Source organism: Pyrus communis, chromosome 2 (genome assembly GCF_963583255.1).
Source record: "Pyrus communis chromosome 2, drPyrComm1.1, whole genome shotgun sequence".
NCBI lineage: Eukaryota > Viridiplantae > Streptophyta > Magnoliopsida > Rosales > Rosaceae > Pyrus > Pyrus communis.
Window position 1 is genome coordinate 16895479 of NC_084804.1, and position 21982 is coordinate 16917460.

The 21982-nt window shown below is 37.4% G+C and overlaps 1 protein-coding gene and 1 long non-coding RNA gene across 2 annotated transcripts in view; one reads left to right on the forward strand and one right to left on the reverse strand.

Annotated features, from left to right (window-relative positions):
* Positions 1-9585, forward strand: part of LOC137724470 (inactive disease resistance protein RPS4-like) — a 51943-nt gene extending 42358 nt beyond the window's left edge. Inside the window, exons 2-4 of the mRNA XM_068463212.1 lie at positions 7804-7924; positions 8081-8533; positions 8641-9585. Coding sequence (XP_068319313.1) covers positions 7880-7924; positions 8081-8533; positions 8641-8886 — 744 coding nt within the window. The 5' untranslated portion in view covers positions 7804-7879 and the 3' untranslated portion in view covers positions 8887-9585. The remainder of the gene's footprint in view (positions 1-7803; positions 7925-8080; positions 8534-8640) is intronic.
* Positions 9586-9985: 400 nt separating this feature from the next.
* LOC137726944 (uncharacterized) lies at positions 9986-13182 on the reverse strand. The gene is made up of 3 exons (XR_011067704.1): positions 12740-13182; positions 10660-10920; positions 9986-10383 (listed from the first exon to the last, which is right to left on the reverse strand). It is a non-coding gene; the product is annotated as an uncharacterized lncRNA (long non-coding RNA).
* Positions 13183-21982: the final 8800 nt, after the last annotated feature.

The window sequence follows — 21982 nt, forward strand, 5'->3', positions numbered from 1 at the left end:
TGATTCAACCGCTGAAAACCTTAGCTTAGTAATTATATCTACAATCGAATTTAGTCTCTAAGACGTGTCTTGGTTTAACCAATTTAGCAAAATTAATCTTTTATACTGCCCTCACTTGGGAAAATGACATACATGACACAGGTACACGCTGTGGTGGCGTCCCCATGCCATTATAATGAAGATGTATAAAGTTTTGTCTCTATATCCTTATTTCATTGGCAAAGAATGTCGCGTGACAGTTTACTCGTGTCATGTAAGTCATTATTCTCACTCAGAGGTTCTTGCTTGACTACGACTACTCTTTGGGCTTAAAATAGCTGGGCTCAAAAGATTCGGGCTGCCCCAGCCCGTTAACGATTGCATATATCGACAGTTTAAAAGTTGTCAGAAATACCTATCATTCAAAACCCGCGGAGGAGGAAGACAGAGTGTGTACCGCTTTTGTTTTTGTCTGTTGAGTAATGAGTTGGAACGGCTATTTTCCCAGCGCCGCCTAATCCCTGAAGCCATTCAAAAATGGCTGCAAGTCTCGCTCACAGTCACAGCTCTTACCTCTACAACTCCACCTCCCCGCCACCGAGCCTTTTACCAAAACGAGCCGCTGAGCCGAAAGCAAACCAAGGCTCCGACCAGCCGAAGTTTCCTAAGTTGGTTCGTGGAATCCGAAAACTATCGGAGAATCCGAGCACCTCGATTGAACCCCTCAACAACTATGCGCTCAAACAGGCTCTTCAAGATCATGTGGAATCTGGGTCCATGGAGGATGCACTCCGGGTGTTTGAGAAAATGTCCCATTCAGATACGTATTACTGGAATGTTATGATTAGAGGTCTCACTGATAACGGGTTGTTCCGGGAGGCGGTTGGTTTTTATCATAGGATGCAAAGTGAAGGTGTTCGAGCCGATAATTATACCTACCCATTTGTGATCAAGGCTTGTGGTGGGTTGTTGTCGTTGGATGAAGGACAAAAGGTTCATGGGAAGTTGTTTAGGGTCGGGTTGGATTTGGATGTTTATATCGGTAACTCGCTTTGTGCTGCGTATGCAAAACTTGGTTGCATAGAGTATGCAGAGAGAGTGTTTGACGAAATGCCTGTTAAAGACTTGGTTTCTTGGAATTCTATGATCGGCGGCTATGCTGCTGTTGGGGATGGTTGGAGGGCGATGGTTTGTTTTCAGGAAATGCAGGTGCTCGGTATGAAGCCTGATAGATTCAGTATGATTGGCGGTCTTAACGCTTGTGCTATTGATTGCTTTCTCCAACCCGGGAAGGAAATCCATTGCCAGGTTCTTAAATGTATGCTTGAATCAGATGTCATGGTGCACACCTCGCTTATCGACATGTACCACAAATGTGGTAGAGTGGACTATGCAGAGAGGTTGTTTGATGAGATTTGCACCAAGAATGTTGTGGTTTGGAATGCAATGATACATGGGTATACTCTAAATGCTCAGCCGCTTGAGTCACTTTCTTGCTTGAAAAAAATGCAAGAGGCAGATAAGTTGATTCCTGATGCTATCACAATGATCAATTTTCTTCCCTCTTGCACACAACTAGGAGCCCTATTGGAAGGTAAATCAATCCATGGCTATGCCATTAGACGAGGTTTTCTCCCTCATATTGTATTTGAAACTGCACTGATCGATTTGTATGGTGCCTGCGGCAGGATAAATTTGGCAGAACGTATATTTGGTCAGCTATTTGAAAAGAACTTGATATCGTGGAATAGCATGATTTCTGCATATGTACAAAGTGGACATAACAGGGAAGCCTTGGAATTATTTTGGGATCTCTTGAATGAACCGCTTGAACCGGATGCAATTACATTTTCAAGCATCATACCTGCCTATTGTGAAGTAGCATCCATTGGGGAGCGGAAGCAAATTCATGGTTGTATCACAAAATTGGAGCACAACTCAAATACATTAATCTTGAATGCAACTGTTTACATGTATGCAAAATGTGGGTATCTGGAGACGGCGCGAGAAGTTTTTGATAGGATGATATTCAGGGATACCAGTTCGTGGAACACTATAATTATGGCTTATGCAATTCATGGGTTTGGGAGAATATCCATCGAGTTTTTCTCCAAAATGAGAGACAATGGCATTCAGCCTAATGAGAGCACATTTGTTTCCTTGTTAATGGCGTGTAGTGTTTCTGGCATGGTTGACGAGGGTTGGAAATACTATAGCTCGATGAAAAGAGACTATGGTATTGATCCTGGAACAGGTAATCTTGACCGTGCCAAGATTTTTATCGAGGAAATGTCGCTGCTGCCCACAGCCAGAATTTGGGGGTCATTACTGACAGCTAGTAGAAACAACAGAAACATAGAGTTAGCTGAACTTGCTGCTGAGCATATTTTGTCCTCGGAACATGATAATACCGGGTGTTATATCTTGCTTGCGAATATGTATTCTGAAGCTGGGAGGTGGGAAGATGTAGAACGGCTTAAATCTCATATGAAGCAAAGAGGACTCCGGAAAACTGTCGCGTGCAGCTTTGTTGAGACCAAATGTAGGCCTTACAGATTCATCAACCAAGATACAACCCACGTTGAAACCTACATGATTTATGCTGTTTTAGATTTGATTCTGAGGAAGATAGGGGAAGATAAATATGTTAAGAGTATCACCAACTTCAGACCGTTGGATTTGAAGAGAAAGAGAGCAAATTCCGCAGAGAGTCACAGTGTAAGATTGGCAATTTGTTTTGGTTTGATCTCCACAGAAATCAGACACCCCGTTGTTGTTAGGAAGAACACGAGAATCTGTGAAGAATGCCATAGCGCTGCAAAGAAGATTTCAGAGATCACCAAGAGAGAGATAATTGTAGGAGATTCGAAGGTCTTTCACCACTTCATTGACGGCACTTGTTCTTGTCGTGATTACTGGTGAGACTAGTTTTGTAGAAACTTCTTGTATATACACAAATATATTGCGCGACTGTGTGACAAAACATCTAGGCCTCCTTTGGTGCCTAGGATGGATTTGAGTAGATAACTCACTAGATCCTATGTTAGTTGATAGAAGAAATACATGCCAACTTCTAAAATTTGAAGGTCTAAGATTAGTCGTGAAGGAAACGTATCCTTCATGATTGTGCGTAAATTTGACGTCATCCGGTATAATTTGCTTTGGGTTGATGTAATCTAGTGGTCAAGTTGGGTCAAAATGAGGATAATTGAGATAATAAAAGAGATCTAGCCCGGAATTTATTTAGGCCAGACTCTAATCCATGCTGAAATTGTGATTTTGATTAAAATGAATCGATATTATCATGACATTAATCACGTCAATAATTGAATCACTTTGTGGTCATGTTCGCACCAATTTATTAGTATGACTAGAGTAATTCTTAAGAAGTGTGACAACATGTTATTTATACAAACATCATTTCTAATGGAATCTCTACCACCGTATGTACTTAAATTTGAGCATTATGTGACTTCTAATGAGGCGGAGCTCCAATTCCTGTATTAGAGGGACAAAGTAGAGTTCTTAAAATTTTCTACCACATAGGGGCTATCTTTATTCATTTTTTTAATCACAAATTCTGACTTTACCGTGTACTTTTTCAATTCAAATGGGCCCATCGCTTTATCTTTCTTGTTGTTTTGCACAATTATTTGGCGCAACGACCGCGACTTCCATCCCTTTTCTTCTTGTTTGCTTATTTTGCCTTCCAATTTTATATGCTTTCACATTCTATACTCATTTCTTTAAATTATACAATTTATTTTCCTTAGTTTGTTAATTTATTTTATTCATCAATGGCAGGTTTAAGTAAGCTCCAAGTATATATATATATATATATATATATATATATTTATTTATAACTAATTTAATAGTTAAATCTGTATGAACTTATTAATTCTTTTATTCATTTCAAATTTCAAATTACAAAACATAAATTACGTACTTAATCAACAAGAGTTAACTAGTAACATTACAATAATATTTCTAATTACTTATTGGAAGCATGAAAAATTGATTTGCAAATTATTTAATTATCCACTCTCCGTCCATTCCACAAGTGTTCAACGAAATCATTACAAAGAGCCATGTATCAAACTAGTAGAATTTAAATGTTTTTTTGGTCAAAATGTTTACAAAAATATTTTACGACAACGTAATGTTAAATTAATTAAAAAAAAGTTAACACAAAAATAGAAATTGTACCTAATCAAATTATCACATAAAATCGTAAAAACCTCAAATTTAAGAATCCTTCTATAAGGACTCTTCCATTAGAGGCAATATTCTTTAAAGACACGAAGATGCCTTTAAGTTCCTAAATGAGTTTTTAAAAGTGGTGGTGGGAGTCCCTAAATAGGGAGTTCCATTGCAGATGCTCTAATGTCATCTCTAACCGAAAAGGCTAAACACATCCTCATCTAGAATTATAGCCTTGCAAAAAGTTATTCTTAAATGAACAATGTCAGTCCATACTTATATATTATCTCTAACCGAATAAGCTAAACATAACTTCCTCAATAATTTATTAGTTTTACGTTTATACTTGAAATTTATTGATTAATTTAATTCAACGACCTTTGTCACTTAGTACTACAATCTCATGATATTCATCTTCACTTGTAATTAAGATGTCTTAGGTTCAATTCTCACCAAAGACGAATTTGAATTACATTATTACTAGCCTATTGTGAGGCTAAGCCCACCCCACTCCTCTTAGTGTAGATACTATCGTTTGTTAAAAAAAAAATAAAAAATTAAACAACTTTGAATGTTTTCAAATCTAATCGTTGAATTTGAATTAATAATTGCAATTAAGGAGCTTAGTTCCAAAAATGGGCTAAGAATGGGCTATATTTGGCCAACCTAATGCACCTTTGGCCAAATAATGGCCTGTAAGCTTCATAAAATTATAACTTGATCAGCAATTGGAGATGAAATTTTAAACAAATGAGATTATTTTTTTAGTTTCAAACCTTTCCCTTCCCATTAAAGATGGCCTAACGGTTAGAAGAAAATTTGCAAAATGGAGCACCATAGATAAATTTGCAAAAGTAAGCACTATAGATCTTTTGCCAAAAGCAAATCTTTTGTCAAAAGCAAAAGTGAGCATGCATGATTAGACTTGTCCTGCACCTGGGTAAATCAACAACCCAAGCAAGTCAAGTTGCGTATAACATGATCTCTCATCCAACTTGTTTCTTTCTATCTCTCTCTCTTGCGCTGGATTATTTCCATCAGGGTTCTGGAGAAGCTTCAACTCGATGAGTCTTTCATTTTAGATATCTCTAGATCCTAATATTTCCTAATCAATATCTTTCTTGATTCAGAGGTAATCTCACTTACTTAATTACACAAATTAATTACCATATAATTATAGTCTTCTCTTATAATATTGTATAGCGATTGTTAATTTGTGGTGACTTTTTGATCCTTCAGAATGTTTATAAAGCTCACCAAGATAGAAACGTTGATTTTTTTTTTCTTTTTTTTTTTTTTTTTGTGTGTTGTTGATAGAATTGATTATGTTGGTGAAGGAGATTCGAATTCAGTGACCCCGGGTGCGTTCAGGGTAGATTCTAACTGAGATGTATGTCAGTTGTATATAGGGGATTTTGGCTTAATTAAATAAATAATTTCATATTTTGTCATAGTTAACGGACCCCTTATGAACATACATGTGTGTATATGTTATGAAGTAGATCCGGATTGCAGGTTATGAAAAATATAAATGGATGGATTTGCAGGTTATGAAATATAAATAGTGGGGTTTGCAGGTTATTAGTATGGCTTCTTCCTCTTCGTCTGCTGCTGCTATCTCGTCACCTCCAAGAAAGTATGATGTGTTTCTTAGTTTCAGAGGTGAGGACACCCGCAACAATTTCACCAGCCACCTTCGTGCTGCTTTACTTCGAAAGAAACTTCACACCTACATAGATGACAAACTTGAGAGAGGGGATGAAATCAGACCTGCCCTTCTAGAAGCTATTGAGAAATCAAGGCTTTCGGTGATCATTTTCTCAAAAAACTACGCTTCTTCCACATGGTGTCTGGATGAACTCGTCCATATACTAGGATGCAAGGAAAGGGATGGACAGTTTGTTATACCCGTTTTTTACGACATCAGTCCACAGGATGTACGAAAACAACAGGGGAGTTATGCAGATGCATTTGCCAAGCTTGAAGAACGTTTCAAGGACTGTATGGACAAGGTGCTTAAGTGGAGGGATGCTTTGGAGAAAGCTGCCAACCTATCTGGTTATGACAATTCAAACAAAGCAGGGTAACTAACTTTGCACCTCTTGCAGGATTTTTTAATTGTGACCATTTGTTTCAAACAATATTCATTAATGCAGGACTTGGTAACTATTTTTCCTTCGTGATTATTTATATTTTCCAGGACAGAGGCCGATTCCATTGAGAAACTTGTCCAAGTTATATTGAACAAATTGGATTGCAAAAGCTCAAGTAATTTAAAGGGCCTAGTTGAAATTGAAACCAAAGTTGAGCAAATTGAATCGTTACTATGCCTTGAGTCATCGGATGTTTGCATTGTAGGTATTTGGGGCATGGGTGGTATTGGCAAGACCACCCTTGCTGATGTTGTATATCACCGACTCTCTTCCAAGTTTGAGGCTTGCTGTTTTCTTAAAAATGTTAGAGAAAATTCCGAAGGAAAAGAAGGAATATATAACTTACGAAATGAACTTCTCCGTGAGATTTTGGATGATGAAAATATAGATATTAAGACTCCATCTATAGGACCAGTGCGTATTAAAGAGAGGCTCCGTCGTACAAAGGTACTCATTGTTCTTGACGACGTGAATGATTCAAGGCAATTAGAACTTCTAGTTGGAGATGATCTTGAGTTTGGTGTCGGAAGTAGAATCATTATAACAACTCGAGATAGGAGCTTACTCAATGAAAAGGTGGTTGACAAAATTTACGAGGTCAAGGGATTGAAACATAGTGACGCTCTTCAGCTCTTTCATTTGCATGCTCTGAAAAATAAGTCTCCTACGACAGTTTATACAGAGTTTTCAAGAAAGGTGATAGATTATATTCAAGGCATTCCATTGGCTCTTAAAACTTTGGGTGCCTTATTCCATCGCTGCGATACAGAAGAAGACTGGGATGAAGAATTGAACAGATTGAAAAAATTTCCTAGCGAAAAAATTCAGAATGTGTTAAGACTTAGTTATGATGGATTAGAAGAAAATGAGAAGGAATGCTTTCTTGACATTGCATGCTTTCTGAAAGGGGCAGATGTTTATTATGCAAAAAGAATATTAGATATTCGGGGTTTCTTTGTGAAGGGAATCCAAATTCTCATTGACAAGTCTCTCATATCAATTTCAAAGAAGAATTGCTTAGAGATGCATGATTTGCTGCAAGAAATGGGCCGGACAATTGTTCGCGAACAATGCAAGGACGAGCCAGGAAAACGTAATAGGTTGTGGGCTGCTGATGATGTCTATCAAGTGCTGGAGAATGATACGGTAAGAACCAAAAATCAGGAAAACGTAATAGGTTGTGGAAACTCATTTTGTATAAGCATATGTCAAGAAAAGTAGTTTTTAGTAATCTGTGTTGTACATTTATTCTCATTATACTATTTTCTCTTGATTTCCAGGGAACTTCAACAGTTCAATGCATATCCTTCAAGAAGATGTCTAATTTAAGATTGTTGATAATTCATGATTCTCGTCTAAGGTTCATGTACAGGGGTGGGTTTGAAAAATGGATGCAAGAGGTTGATAATCCCTTTGGCAACAACATTCTGGACCTTTCTCAAGGTCTTCAGTCTCTTCCCAATTCTCTCAGGTATCTTTACTGGCAGGGATACCTGTTGAAATCTCTTCCATCAAATTTTTCTCCACAAAATCTTGTTGAGCTTCGAATGCCCGAAAGCTTTGTTGGGGCAGAACTTTGGAGTAAAAACCAGGTATATATATGCTTCCTCTTCTTTTTTCTATGTTTTTTTTATAGAAGTATATATATGCTAACTTTTGTTCTTCGTATGAACTATGGTGCCTCTGGAAACCTATTTCGGCCGAAGTCAATAATGTTCTTCTTTCCATTTTTCTTTAATTTGTTACAGAATCTTGGGAACTTAAAAGTGATTGAACTAAGTTTTTGCGTGCATCTGACTGAAGTTCCAGATCTCTCTCGCAGTAAAAAAATTGAGCATATAGTGCTTTTTGGGTGTGATAGATTGGTTCGAATTCCTTCTTATTTTAAAGATCTTGACAAGCTTAGATGGCTGAATCTGGGACAGTGCATAAGTCTAGAATTCTTACCAGAACTCCCAGTGCTATGTTGTCTTGAAGCAAGTGGCTGCACTTCACTGAAGACAGTTTCGAGTTCAAGAAATTCACTCACACAAGCTTGGGATAAATATGAATTATTTCGAGGGCGTTTTAACTTTGTTGATTGCCGAAACTTGGACGAAAATGCAAGGACCAATATAATGGCTGACACACAGTTAAGAATTATGCGAGTGGCAACTGGGCCATTGAAAACTCAGCAACATAAAGAAGAAGAAATTGTCATGGTCGCTCTCTCACCCACGCACGCACTAGCACACACTTTCATATCTCCTTTATGCCATTTTTTCACGTGTTGAATAATTTACTTGATTTCCATGCATCGATGTTACAGGAAATGACTTCATCTATCCCTACCTCTTGTCGGACTTTAGGTAGCACCGTCTCTGCTCGGACTTTAGTTAGCACTGTATGTGCAGGAAATGAAATTCCAAATTGGTTCTGCCATCAAAATGAAGGATCTTCGATAACTATCAAGCTTCCTCGAAATTGGTATTATACAGATTTTTTGGGTTTTGCTCTATCTGTTGTTCTCGGTCGCTATGTCTTTCATAAAGATCTGATGCTCGTGCAATTTTAAAACTAATAGTGGTGAAAGCCATAAAACCATTTATCCTTCCCATTATCCTTTTAATGAAAAAGGGGGAGCGGTTGCTTATTCGGAATTTGGTCACGTATTTGTGTGGTATAGTGCGCTTGCACTTGGAGAGGGAGCAAATTTAAATCGCTCCAATTCATTTTACAAACTTGTCACTGAGGCCTGTTTTGAGTTCACCGCGAAAGTCACCGCCTTTTTCAGAATAAAGGTGAAAAAGTGTGGGATCAGCCTTCTGTATGCTGAAGATGTCGAGACCATCAAGTCAGGAGGAAATACAGGTTGGAGTAGCCAAAAATAAAAAGTTAGAAATGAAAAATTTAGAATTTGAGCTGCTCTTATTGTTTGTATTCTCATCTTTTAAGCTGTTTGTAAGCTTTGTGGCCGAGGGATTCCTAGTATTAGTCTTTGTTGTTGAAACGCATTGGCTCTCCAAGTAATATATACATACAGAAAACATATCAAAAGATTGGCGGTGTTTACTCTTTATTCAATTGAGAGGCATTTTCAAATTGTGAGGGGATGAGAAGACCCGTCCCATCTTCCAACTTCAATACAAGTGCCTGTGGCAAAGCATATCGGGAAGATGTCTTCCCTGAGGATTGTTTATAAGGATTCATAATTTCAACTTTAGGACAGAACTAGAAGAAGATGTTATAAACATGTGAAAGTCATAATCTTTTGTTATTGGTGCTCATAATTTTTTTTTTTCAAGTTTTAATTACCATGTATTTGAGAAGAGATTCAGAACTCTCTTCAATTTTCTGGTTTGGCTTCAAGCTTAGCCTCCATTGTCGCCATTGACAGAAGACGGGCTCTTAGGAATAGTAGTGAGCATGAATGAAGCTTGATATGATCTAATTATGAAAACATACACTAATCAACATAAAATTTCAAGTGCATGAACGAATTTATACAAATATGTTGAAAAGAATATCACTTTTTTATATATGTTGAAATTTGTTGATGCTGGGGTGAAAAAATTCCTCAACTGAAAAAATTCCTGCCAATTTAGAAAAGAACTATTCCAAATTACGGATGTACTCTATTAATTTAACCAAGAACATGCATGGCACCACCACTATTAAGAAGCATCAGCATCAACATACAAAGACAAAAGTTTCTACAATCAGTTGTCAAATTGTTACCAAAAACATGCATGGAAAGAATAAAAATGACCACAAAGATGGCAAAACAATTAACCACATATGTTGTTTATATGCCCACTGAGAGGAAAAAACTTCTGCAATTGCAAGAACGTATTTATATAAAACAGACATGTGACTTTAGCTTAAGCTCACACACCATCTGAAAGAGCTTCTTGTATCCATTCCAATCATACTCCTGTCAAGCATGTCCCTCTACTATTCCCCACCAGCAATCAACCATAAACGCCATCTACATTAACTGATATCAATACCCTCGGCTGCTTTAGTGAGCATCTGGATCAACCAGCACACACTTCATATGAATGACACCTAACTGCCACCAAAATAAAAGACATGATGAAGAGCATACAAATTGGCGACTAAGCTTAAAAACAACCCTTGTGTATTAAGCAAAACTTGAACTCACTTGACATGGCAACCTCTAATGCAAGGTAAAGAGTAGAAAAGCAAATGCATTGACAAACAGAAAACCATGTAATCCTTCAATCACATAAATATAAACATTATATCCAAGCACCTAAAATAAAAACATGAACCAAAATCCCAGAAATTTCACTATGAAATGGAAGCTTAATAAACATATGTGCACCTGTAGCTATTGCCTCATAAGAATTTCCTTGAATCGGTGTGAATTGAGTTGAGGATCAGAACCTATAATTCAATAGAACAGTCTGCAAGTATCAAACAGAAACAGGAATCCAAATGACCAAAAAGATAAATGCAGTGATAAATAAAGCTAATACCTATTCATATTCCCCTTGCACTGGCTGTAAAGATCAATCAAATCCTTCTTCTTGAAATCAGATCCCTTCTACTTTGCTTTGAACACTTCGATATCAGCTTCAATGACCTGCACCGGCCCTCGCCGTGGCAACTTTTTGTTCATTTTGCTGCCTTTACCCCTTGCTATCTTGTCCCAATTTACATGTTCTTCAAACCTCACGGGCGTCCATCTTCCTCGACCAATTTCATTCTGGCCTGCAGTCAGTTTTCAACGCAATTTGTTGTGATCATTCGAGAGGGTGCATAGAGTTCTAGTGGTCACGCCGGCTCAGGTGTTTACAACACCACCTCCTTCTCTTTGTCTGCCTTTGTTGGCAGACAAAGAGGAGCATTAATTTCATGAAAAGCATTCTTACCTGATGATTATAGAGATTTCTGCACATCATAACAGCATTCAGACCTCCAATAATAATTGAAAGTGCAATGATCTGTTGCAATTGGTAAGTAATACTTAGTCACTCGACAATTACCAAATGGACCAAATAATAAAGAAAAAACTAGTCTTGGTTAATTCATTTAACTAAGAAGAAAGGCTGTGAAGTTCCGAAATGAATATGCAGCCATCTTTTGGAATGTCAAAACTTATTTCTCATATTTAACCATGATATACAGATTCTCCGTGTTTTCATCTTCTGGATTACATGGTGATTACTGCCTTTCTCCCTTACCAAACCAGGAAGCAGAAACATAGGACCCCCATGGGACCCCATAATCTCCAGCCCAATGTCCATCTTGTGCCTGGATTGTTGAATAGAAACTCAGAGACCTTCGTAATGTGATTGTCACTGCCTCTTCCGTTACCTCTTCTTGATTTTTAACTTTGAGTTGTGGTAGATTAGTGGCAAATGGATTCTCCTTTGCAAACTGCATTTCAGAAATAAGAAGAGAACACGCTCGTAATCCTGCCAAAAGATACCCCTAATCACTGGCTATCGTTTTCATTGATCCAAATCATCCAATTAGCAGAAGTATCCAACAATCTCCTCGGCTGAAAAAATTCCTGCCAATTTAGAAAGGAACTATTCCAAATTACGGATGTACTCTATTAATTTAACCAAGAACATGCATGGCACCACCACTATTAAGAAGCATCAGCATCAACATACAAAGACAAAAGTTGCTACAATCAGTTGTCAAATTGTTACCAAAAACATGCATAGAAAGAATAAAAATGACCACAAAGATGGCAAAACAATTAACCACATATGTTGTTTATATGCCCACTGAGAGGAAAAAGCTTCTGCAATTGCAAGAACGTATTTATATAAAACAGACATGTCACTTTAGCTTAAGCTCACACACCATCTGAAAGAGCCTCTTGTATCCATTCCAATCATACTCCTGTCAAGCATGTCCCTCTACTATTCCCCACCAGCAATCAACCATAAACGCCATCTACATTAACCGATATCAATAAGGATTTAAAAGAGAGAGAGACTGAACTCAGAAAAATTTGCTTCCTAGTAACATTGACTTAAATTTGTGGTAGAAGGACTGGAATTTTCTCTTCTTTTTTATTAAAGATAAAAGAGACAGAGACTTCATTTAGATATAATAAGGATTTAAAAGAATGAATTCATATTTTGACAACAAACTCAGATTTGTTTCTAACATGAAGATATAATCCACGAAATGAGCAAATGTAATGTAATAACTGAAACTAAAATGACTCTGTCCAATTAATCATTCGAAATCCATGTAATCCTTCAATCACATAAACATAAACATTATATCCAAGCACCTAAAATAAAAATATGAACCAAAATCCCAGAAACTTCACTATGAAACTGAAGCTTAATAAACATATGTGCACCTGTAGCTATTGCCTCATAAGAATTTCCTTGAAATGGTGTGAATTGAGTTGAGGATCAGAACCTATAATTGACCTGCACCGGCCCTCGCTGTGGCAGGGGTCGGTGGAAGATCTTTCCTTTTTCTCTAAGTTTCAACCTTTTGCTCATTTTGCTGCCTTTACCCCTTGCTATCTTGTCGCGATTTACCTGTTCTTCAAACCTCACGGGCGTCCATCTTCCTCGACCAATTTCATTCTAGTCTGCAGTCACTTTTCAACGCAATTTGTTGCGATTATTCGAGAGGGTGCGTAGAGTTCTGGTGATCATGCCGGCTCAGGTGTTTACAACACCACCTCCTTCTCTTTGTCCGCCTTTGTTGGCAATGTTGTTCGTGGTAAATCCACATGCTTTTTTCAATTTCTGGCTGAAATTGGCGCGAGGATCGTGGCTGGATGATGAGATTTTCCTCCATTTAATCTCTACGGTGCTGCTTGGTAAGATCTTTGGCGTCTGCTGGGGAAATCGATTCGGATTGATTGGGAAATACCATTGCAGTGGTGGTAGAAGGAATCCAGAATTTTCTTTTGTTCTGTGTGTAGCTTTGGGCCCTTGGTTGGGCTCTTTTGGGTTTAGCTTAGGTGGCTTCTGTTTGTTTTGTTTATGTGTATATGGGCCTTTGTTGTAACTTAATGCTGGAATAAAATTTTGTTCCCTTCTACGGAAAAGATTTTACCAAAAAAAAAAAAAAAAAAAAAAGGTAAATATCAGTTTTGTGGTTTTCTACATTTACTACGAAATTTTTTTTGTTCCAAATTATATTTAAAATGTTAATTTTGGAACAGTCTTATACATCTGTTAGTGTGAATATTAAGTCTCTCAATAACGTAACGTCTATGTGAACAATGATTGAATAACACGTGTTATTAAGGGATCCATGTGAAAATCAAAAATTCAAAAAATATTTAAAAATTAATTACAAAAATATTTATTTAAAGAAAAAAAAAAAAAAAACCTAAACAAACAAAGCCAAACCCCCTTCCTCCATCCCCACCCGACAACCCCAAAACCCTAATTTCCCCCTCCAAAGCCCCATCAATTCACCATATGTCTATCCCTCCAACCCTGCTTTCATACCCACAGTGTCTACCAAACCTTCCCTCCCACTAATTTCTCCCGCCGCAGGATTCTTTGGTTCGTGACGAACTTGCCGCCGCAGGAGAGAACGTCTCCGCGTCGAAGGTCTCGCGGTCGGCCCTTCTGATGCTCAAGGTTGATAGCTGGGATTCTTTGGGGTTTCAGATGCAGCAAGTGCCAGAGGAAGGAGTGGACGAAGAAAGGGTGGCTCGGGTGGGTGATGGGGGATGGGTGAAGGGGGTGCTCGGGCGGAGAAGATGGAAGGGGTAGAGGGGATGGAGGGGTGGAGGGGTGGAGGGGTTCTGGGTTCGCTTTGGGGTATTTTTTTTATTTATTTATTTTTACTTTATTATATATATATTTTAATAATAATTATAAATATGTTTATTTAATTAATTATTTTAATATTTTTTTGAATTTTTAATTTTCACTTGGATCCTACACATTTAATCATTGTCTACATAAGCATCACATCATCAATTACTTAACAGTTAACTTAACAGTCATGACTTTGATATGAAAATAATTTCATATACTAAACGTTAAAAAAACATAAAACTTGAACGTAATAAGCAGATATTTATCAAAAAAATAATAATAATAACAATTCGTTTGTATGGTTAGACTTGTCCCTCACACCTGCGTAAGTCAACAACCCACAAAAGTCAAGTTAGAAACAACATGATCTCTCTTCCAACTTGTTTCTTTCTATATTTCTCTCTTGCGCTGGATTATTTTCGTCAGGATTCTGGAAAAGCTTCAACTTGATCAGTCTTTCGTATTCGATCTCTCTAGATCTTAATATTTCCTAATCAATTTCTTTCTTGATTCAGAGGTACTCTCACTGACTTAATTACACTTGGAGAATCAATTACCATATAATTATAGTCTTCTCTTACATTTCTTATAATATTGCAAGGCGACTGTTAATTTGTGGTGACTTTTTGGTCCCTCAGAATGTTTATGAAGCCCACCAAGATAGAAAAATTGTTTTTTTCATTTTTTGTTGATAGAAGTGATTATATGTTCTAAACTAACTGAGATGTATGAAAACTAACTGAGATTCGAATTCAGTGACCTCGGGTGCATTCAAGGGTAAATGTTCTAAACTAACTGAGATGTATGTCAGTTGTATATGGGGGATTTTGGCTTAATTAAATGAATAATTTCATATTTTGTCATAGTTTAATGGACCCCTTATGAATGTACATGTGTGTATATGTTATGAAATAGATCCGGATGGATTTGCAGGTTATGAAAAATATATATGGATGGATTGCAGGTTATGAAATATAAATTGTGGGGTTTGCAGGTTATTAGTATGGCTTCTTCCTCTTCCTCTGCTGCTGCTATCTCGTCACCTCGAAGAAAGTATGATGTGTTTCTTAGTTTCAGAGGTGAGGACACCCGCAACACTTTCACCAGCCACCTTCATGCTGCTTTACTTCGAAAGAAACTTCACACCTACATAGATGACAAACTTGAGAGAGGGGATGAAATCAGACCTGCCCTTCTAGAAGCTATTGAGAAATCAAAGCTTTCGGTGATCATTTTCTCAAAAAACTACGCTTCTTCCACATGGTGTCTGGATGAACTCGTCCATATACTAGGATGCAAGGAAAGGGATGGACAGTTTGTTATACCCGTTTTTTACGACATCAGTCCACAGGATGTACGAAAACAACAGGGGAGTTATGCAGATGCATTTGCCAAGCTAGAAGAACGTTTCAAGGACTGTATGGACAAGGTGCTTGAGTGGAGGGATGCTTTGGAGAAAGCTGCCAACCTATCTGGTTATGATTATTCAAACAAAGCCGGGTAACTAACTTTGCAACTCTTGCAGAATTTTTTACTTGTGACCTTTGTTTCAAACAAGATTCATTAATGCAGGACTTAGTAACTATTTTTTTCCTTCGTGGTTACTTATATTTTCCAGGACAGAGGCCGATTCCATTGAGAAACTTGTCCAAGTTATATTGAACAAATTGGATTGCAAAAGCTCAAGTAATTTAAGGGGTCTAGTTGAAATTGAAACCAAAGTTGAGCAAATTGAATCGTTACTATGCCTTGATTCACCGGTTGTTTGCAATGTAGGTATTTGGGGCATGGGTGGTATTGGCAAGACCACCCTTGCTGATGTTGTATATCACCGATTCTCTTCCAAGTTTGAAGGTTGTTGTTTTCTTAAAAATGTTAGAGAAAATTCCGAAGGAAAAGACGGAATATATAACTTACGAAATAAACTTCTCCGTGAGATTTTTGATGATGAAAATATAAATATTAACACTCCATCTATAGGATCAGAGCTTCTTAAAGAGAGGCTCCGTCGTACAAAGGTACTCATTGTTCTTGACGACGTGAATGATTCAAGGCAATTAGAACTTCTAGTTGGAGATGATCTTAAGTTTGGTGTGGGAAGTAGAATCATTATAACAACTCGAGATCGGAGCTTACTCGATGAAAAGGTTGATGATGACCAAATTTATGAGGTCAAGGGATTGAAACATGATGGCGCTCTTCAGCTCTTTCATTTGCATGCTCTGAAAAATAAGTCTCCTACGACAGTTTATACAAAGTTTTCAAGAAAGGTGATAGATTATATTCAAGGCATTCCATTGGCTCTTAAAACTTTGGGTGCCTTATTCCGTCGCTGCGATACAGAAGAAGACTGGGAAAAAGAATTGAACAGATTGAAAAAATTTCCTAGCGAAAAAATTCAGAATGTGTTGAGACTTAGTTATGATGGATTAGAAGAAAATGAGAAGGAATGCTTTCTCGACATTGCATGCTTCCTGAAAGGAGCAGATGTTTTTACTGCAAAAAGAATATTAGATATTCGGGGTTTCTTCGTGACGGGAATCCAAATTCTCATTGAGAAGTCTCTCATATCAATTTCAGAGATGAATTGCTTAGAGATGCATGATTTGCTGCAAGAAATGGGCCGGACAATTGTTCGCGAACAATGCAAGGACGAGCCAGGAAAACGTAATAGGTTGTGGGCTGCTGGTGATGTCTATCAAGTGCTGGAGAATGATACGGTAAGAACCAAAAATCAGGAAAACGTAATAGGTTGTGGAAACTCATTTTGTATAAGCATATGTCAACAAAAGTAGTTTTTAGTAATCTTTGTTGTACATTTATTCTCATTATACTATTTTCTCTTGATTTCCAGGGAACTTCAACAGTTCAATGCATATCCTTTGACACGTCTAACTTTACAGGGTTGGAATTATGTGGATCACCCTTCAAGAAGATGTCTAATTTAAGATTGTTGATGATTCATGATCCTCATCTAAGAGTCGAGTACAACTATGGCTTTGATTTTGGTTCAAAATTGGTGAAATACTTATTATATGTTCCTCGCTTTGGCAAGAGGTACAACAACAATCTGGACCTTTCTCAAGGTCTTCAGTCTCTTCCCAATTCTCTCAGGTATCTTTACTGGCAGGAATACCCGTTGAAATCTCTTCCAACAAAATTTTCTCCACAAAATCTTGTTGAGCTTCGATTGCCCTACAGCTTTGCTGGGAAAAAACTTTGGAGTAAAAACCAGGTATATATATGCTTCCTCTTCTGTTTTTCAATTTTTTTTTAATACAAGTATGTGTGCTTACTTTTGTTCTTCGTATAAACTATGGTGCCTCTGGAAATCTATTTGGCCGAAGTCAATAATGTTCTTCTTTCCATTTCTCTTTAATATGTTACAGAATATTGGGAACTTAAAAGTGATTGAACTAAGTTTTTGCAAGCATCTGACTAAAGTTCCAGATCTCTCTCGCTGTCCAAAAATTGAGCATATAGATCTTTACGGCTGTACGAAATTGGTTCGAATTCCTTCCTATTTTAAACATCTTGACAAGCTTACGTTTCTGAATCTGGGATGGTGCACAAGTCTAAAATTTTTACCAGAGCTCCCAGTGCTACGTTGTCTTCAAGCAGAGGGCTGCACTTCACTGAAGACAGTTTCCAGTTCAAGAAATTCACTCACACAAGCTTGGGATAAATATGAATTGTTTCGGGGGCGTTTTCATTTTGGTGAGTGCACAAACTTGGATGAAAATGCAAGGACCAATATAATGGGGGACACACGGTTGAGAATTATGCGGGTGGCAACTGCGCCAGTGAATTCACTCACACAAGCTTGGGATAAATATGAATTGTTTCGAGGGCTTTTTCCTTTTGCTGATCACCAAAACACGGTCTCTCTCTCTCTCCTTCTCACACATGCACGCACGCACACACACGCACACTTTCGTATCTCCCTCATGCCATTTTTTCACGTGTTGAATAATTTATTTGATGTCCATGCATCAATGTTACAGGAAATCTCTGATGAGACTTTAGTTAGCACTATATGTGTGGGAAATCAAATTCCAGATTGGTTCTGCCATCAAAATGAGGGATCTTCGATAACTATCAAGCTTCCTCCAGATTGGTATGGTACAGATTTTTTGGGTTTTGCATTCTCTCTTGTTGTCGCTGACAATGCCATACCTTTTTACCTTTCTTTGGGTTTCATGAAGATTGTATGCAAGTGCAATTTCAAAACTAATAGTGGCCAAAGTCATGAAATCATTTATCCTTCCTTTATTCCTTTTACTGAAAGAGAGGGGAAGCTTTCTTATTTGCCGGTCGAATTCATATTTGTGTGGTTTAGTGCGTTTGCACTTGGGGAGGCAGCAAATTTAAATCGCTCCACTTCTTTTTACAACCTTGTCACTGAGGTCTGTTTTGAGTTCAACGCTGGGGATGCCCACTTCGGCGACCGATTAACGGTGAAAAGGTGTGGGATCAGCCTGCTGTATGCTCAAGATGTCGATACCATCAAGTCGGGAGGAACTACGGGTTGGTGAAAAGGTCTGTTTTGTATTCTCATCTTTTAAGCTGTTTGTAAGCCTTGTGGCCGAGGGATTCCTTGTATTAGTCTTTGTTATTGTAACGCTTTGGCTTTCCAAGTAATTTACAAGAGTCATTTTGATACAGATGGTTCAATTTTAAATTTTTTATATCAAACATCTATAGCTGCTGACTCTTTTTTTTTTTTTTAACCATCAATATCATGGGTTTAATAGAGAAATGTATGTAGATTGTAGTATTAATTGTTATAGCTTTTAGGCTTTTGATCAAACACTCTTTTATTAATTTTTACTATTTCATTTACTTAATTTATCATTTAATTCACAAATTAATATAAAAAAAAACTCCAAAAATCATGTAGTCTTATCTTATCTTATCTTGTAATAATTCGTTTCATAATAATCACTAACAAAAGTGCCCCGCACGTTGCAGAAAACATAAATTATTGAAGCTAGATTTATAGAAATTGGCAATGTTCATAGTTATCAAAAGATTGAGATTGTTTAATTGCTCACTGTTCAAAAGATAGAGATGCTTGGAAGCTAAATTTATGTAAGTTCATAGTTATCAAAAGATTGGCAGTGTTCACTCTTTATTCAATTGAGAGAGGCATTTTCAGATTGTGAGGGGAAGAGAAGACTCGTCCCATCTTCCAGCTTCAATACAACTGTCTGTGGCGAAGCATATCGGGAAGATGTCTTCCCTGAGGATTGTTTCTAAGGATTCATAATTTCAATTTTAGGACAAAAATAGAAAAAGACTTGAAATTACGCTCGCGCGTTGCTGCGAGAACCAGCTGTTTCAAACGTAATCGGATGGATAAAACACATTTAAGTTGAATAAATTTAAGATAATTACGAACAAATGTCCGCGCGTTGCTGCGGGACTTGAATGCACCAGCCTTAACCACATGAATAAGACATTTAACCTGAAGAAAAAAAAATCAACATAATCATGAACGAACAAAAGGGATAGATGACTGAAAGGTGTCGGTAAGATGAGCAGTTCGGCTTTTATATACATTCAACCGAGCTGATTACAAAAGATACAGTTGCAAAAAAATGCTCTGTTTCCTAAGAAACAGAAGCAACATGCATTTAACACTTATATTGCCCTTTAAGTTAAGATGGCAAAATATATGTCCTGCAGGCCAGACACATGTTTTAACAGCTAAACAAAAAAGCAAAAAAAGTGTGTTGTTCTTGTCAGCGGCTAATCTTTCAAGCACTAATGTATGGATTAATGTGAAATATCTGAGATCCTATTTGTTTTTTATTGACTGATGCTTCAACATCATCCACCTAATTCATATCACATCCATAGATACCTGAGAATGCTTATTGCCACCACCATTGCGTTGTTAAGTCATCGGATCTTAATACAGAAAAGGGCCAAATATTTTTTAGGTTCAAAACAAATGCAAGTGCCATTACAATAGCACTAACCCTTCTTAATTTTGGACACCGCAGCCTCCTAACTCAACTTAATAAGTAACAGTCTAATTCTTTCTTAACCAAAACTAAGCCGAAAATTGTCAATCCCATAACCGACAAAGAAAACAACTCCAAATTCTCATTTCCAAACTGAATTTCCAATTTCCAAACTTTTCGAGCATCCAGATAGAGGATAGCCAGAAAACCCAACACACGCAGAACTCGATAAGATTCAATATTACCCAGATGAGGGAATACGATGATCATTACAGCGACATTTCAATGCAATCTATCCTTTTAACAAATCCAATTGTCATATGTTCACATTAACTTCAATTTTTCCAATTTCTAACAGATAAATGAAAACAACTACATATCAGAAAAATGGAGGAACAATAAAAGGAATAACAGTGTTTGAATCCACATAACAATTTAAGTAGGCTTAGTAGATATACAAGTAATCCAACACAAGAGCATTGGGATGCTTTAGTAAGAGTGTTACAGTATTTGAAAAATACACTTGACTATGGATTACACTACATAAAATATCCACCTGTTGTAGAAGGCTTCAGTGATGCCAATTGGATTTCTGACACAACAGAATCCAAGTCGACAAGTGGATATGTTTTTACCTTGGGAGGTGCAGCAATATCTTGGAAATCCTCTAAACAAAAATGTATAGCTCGTTCCACCATGGAGTCAGAGTTTATAGCTTTAGACTTGGCTGGAGAAGAAGCCGAGTGGCTCAAACATTTTCTTGAGGATATTCCAGTGTGGCCAATGCCTGTAACTGCTATATGTATACATTGTGACAGTATGGACGTGCAATCAAGGGCCAAGAGTCATGTATACAATGGAAAGTCGCAACACATCAGGTGTCGACATAATACTCTTAAGAAGTTGCTCTCCAATGGAATAATATCTGTTGATTATGTAAAGTCAAGGGAAAATACAGTTGATCCTTTGACAAAAGGCCTACCAAGAGAGCAAATATTATTTACATCGAGGGGAATGGGTCTCAAGCCAATTCAATGAATCGGACTGGGCGGAAACCTAACCTAGCTGATTGGAAATCCCATGGTCTAGGTTCAATAGGCAAACTGGTTGAGTTTGATTCACAAGTTGAACACACAACTTACCCATTATTATGATAAAATGTGTGTTGTCTGTTGAGTTCGAGGGGTTATGTTTTACACATTTAATGACATTAATATCTTGTTATCAAGAGGAATATGGCAGACTATTCTTAATTAATGTCACCTATATAGGAGTAAATGGGGCCGCATTTATGAGAATTGAAATGGCTAAATTCTTTAAAGCTCCTACGAAATCTAGGATATGTTCAGGGCCAAAATGAACACAACCGTACGAATTGACGTGTGGCAGACATGCATGTCTTCCACATGCTATGTGTGTAGCATGTCTTCCACATGTCTTCCACGTGTGGCAGACATGCTATGTGTGTAGCATATTGTCTCGGTTTACTACTGCGGTGAACAGTTCAAGATCTTCCACATTCACTGCGTCACCAAGTCAACCCGATATGTTTTCACTAGGGTAAGTTCAAGTCCAAAAAACACTTCACCCGATGCATATCATGTCTATTCTCTCTCAATTTTAGGCAGCCTAGTCATACATTTGCATTCAAGTGCGGGGTATTGTTGGAGTTTGAATGAAATTTCAACTCAAATGTGGGGTATCGTTGGAAATTTTGAGTAGAAATTTCATTATCCCATATTAGCCATTCCTAAAAGATTTCCTCACTTTATAAGGTTTTGTCTCTTATAAATAGTTATTGGAGTAATGGACCGTTGAAAATGAAATTGGGCTCAACCTTGGGGTTGGGCTTTCTCATACCTGTTGCGAACATGCATAATCTCACTATATATACATCCATCGCCAGAAGTCAGTT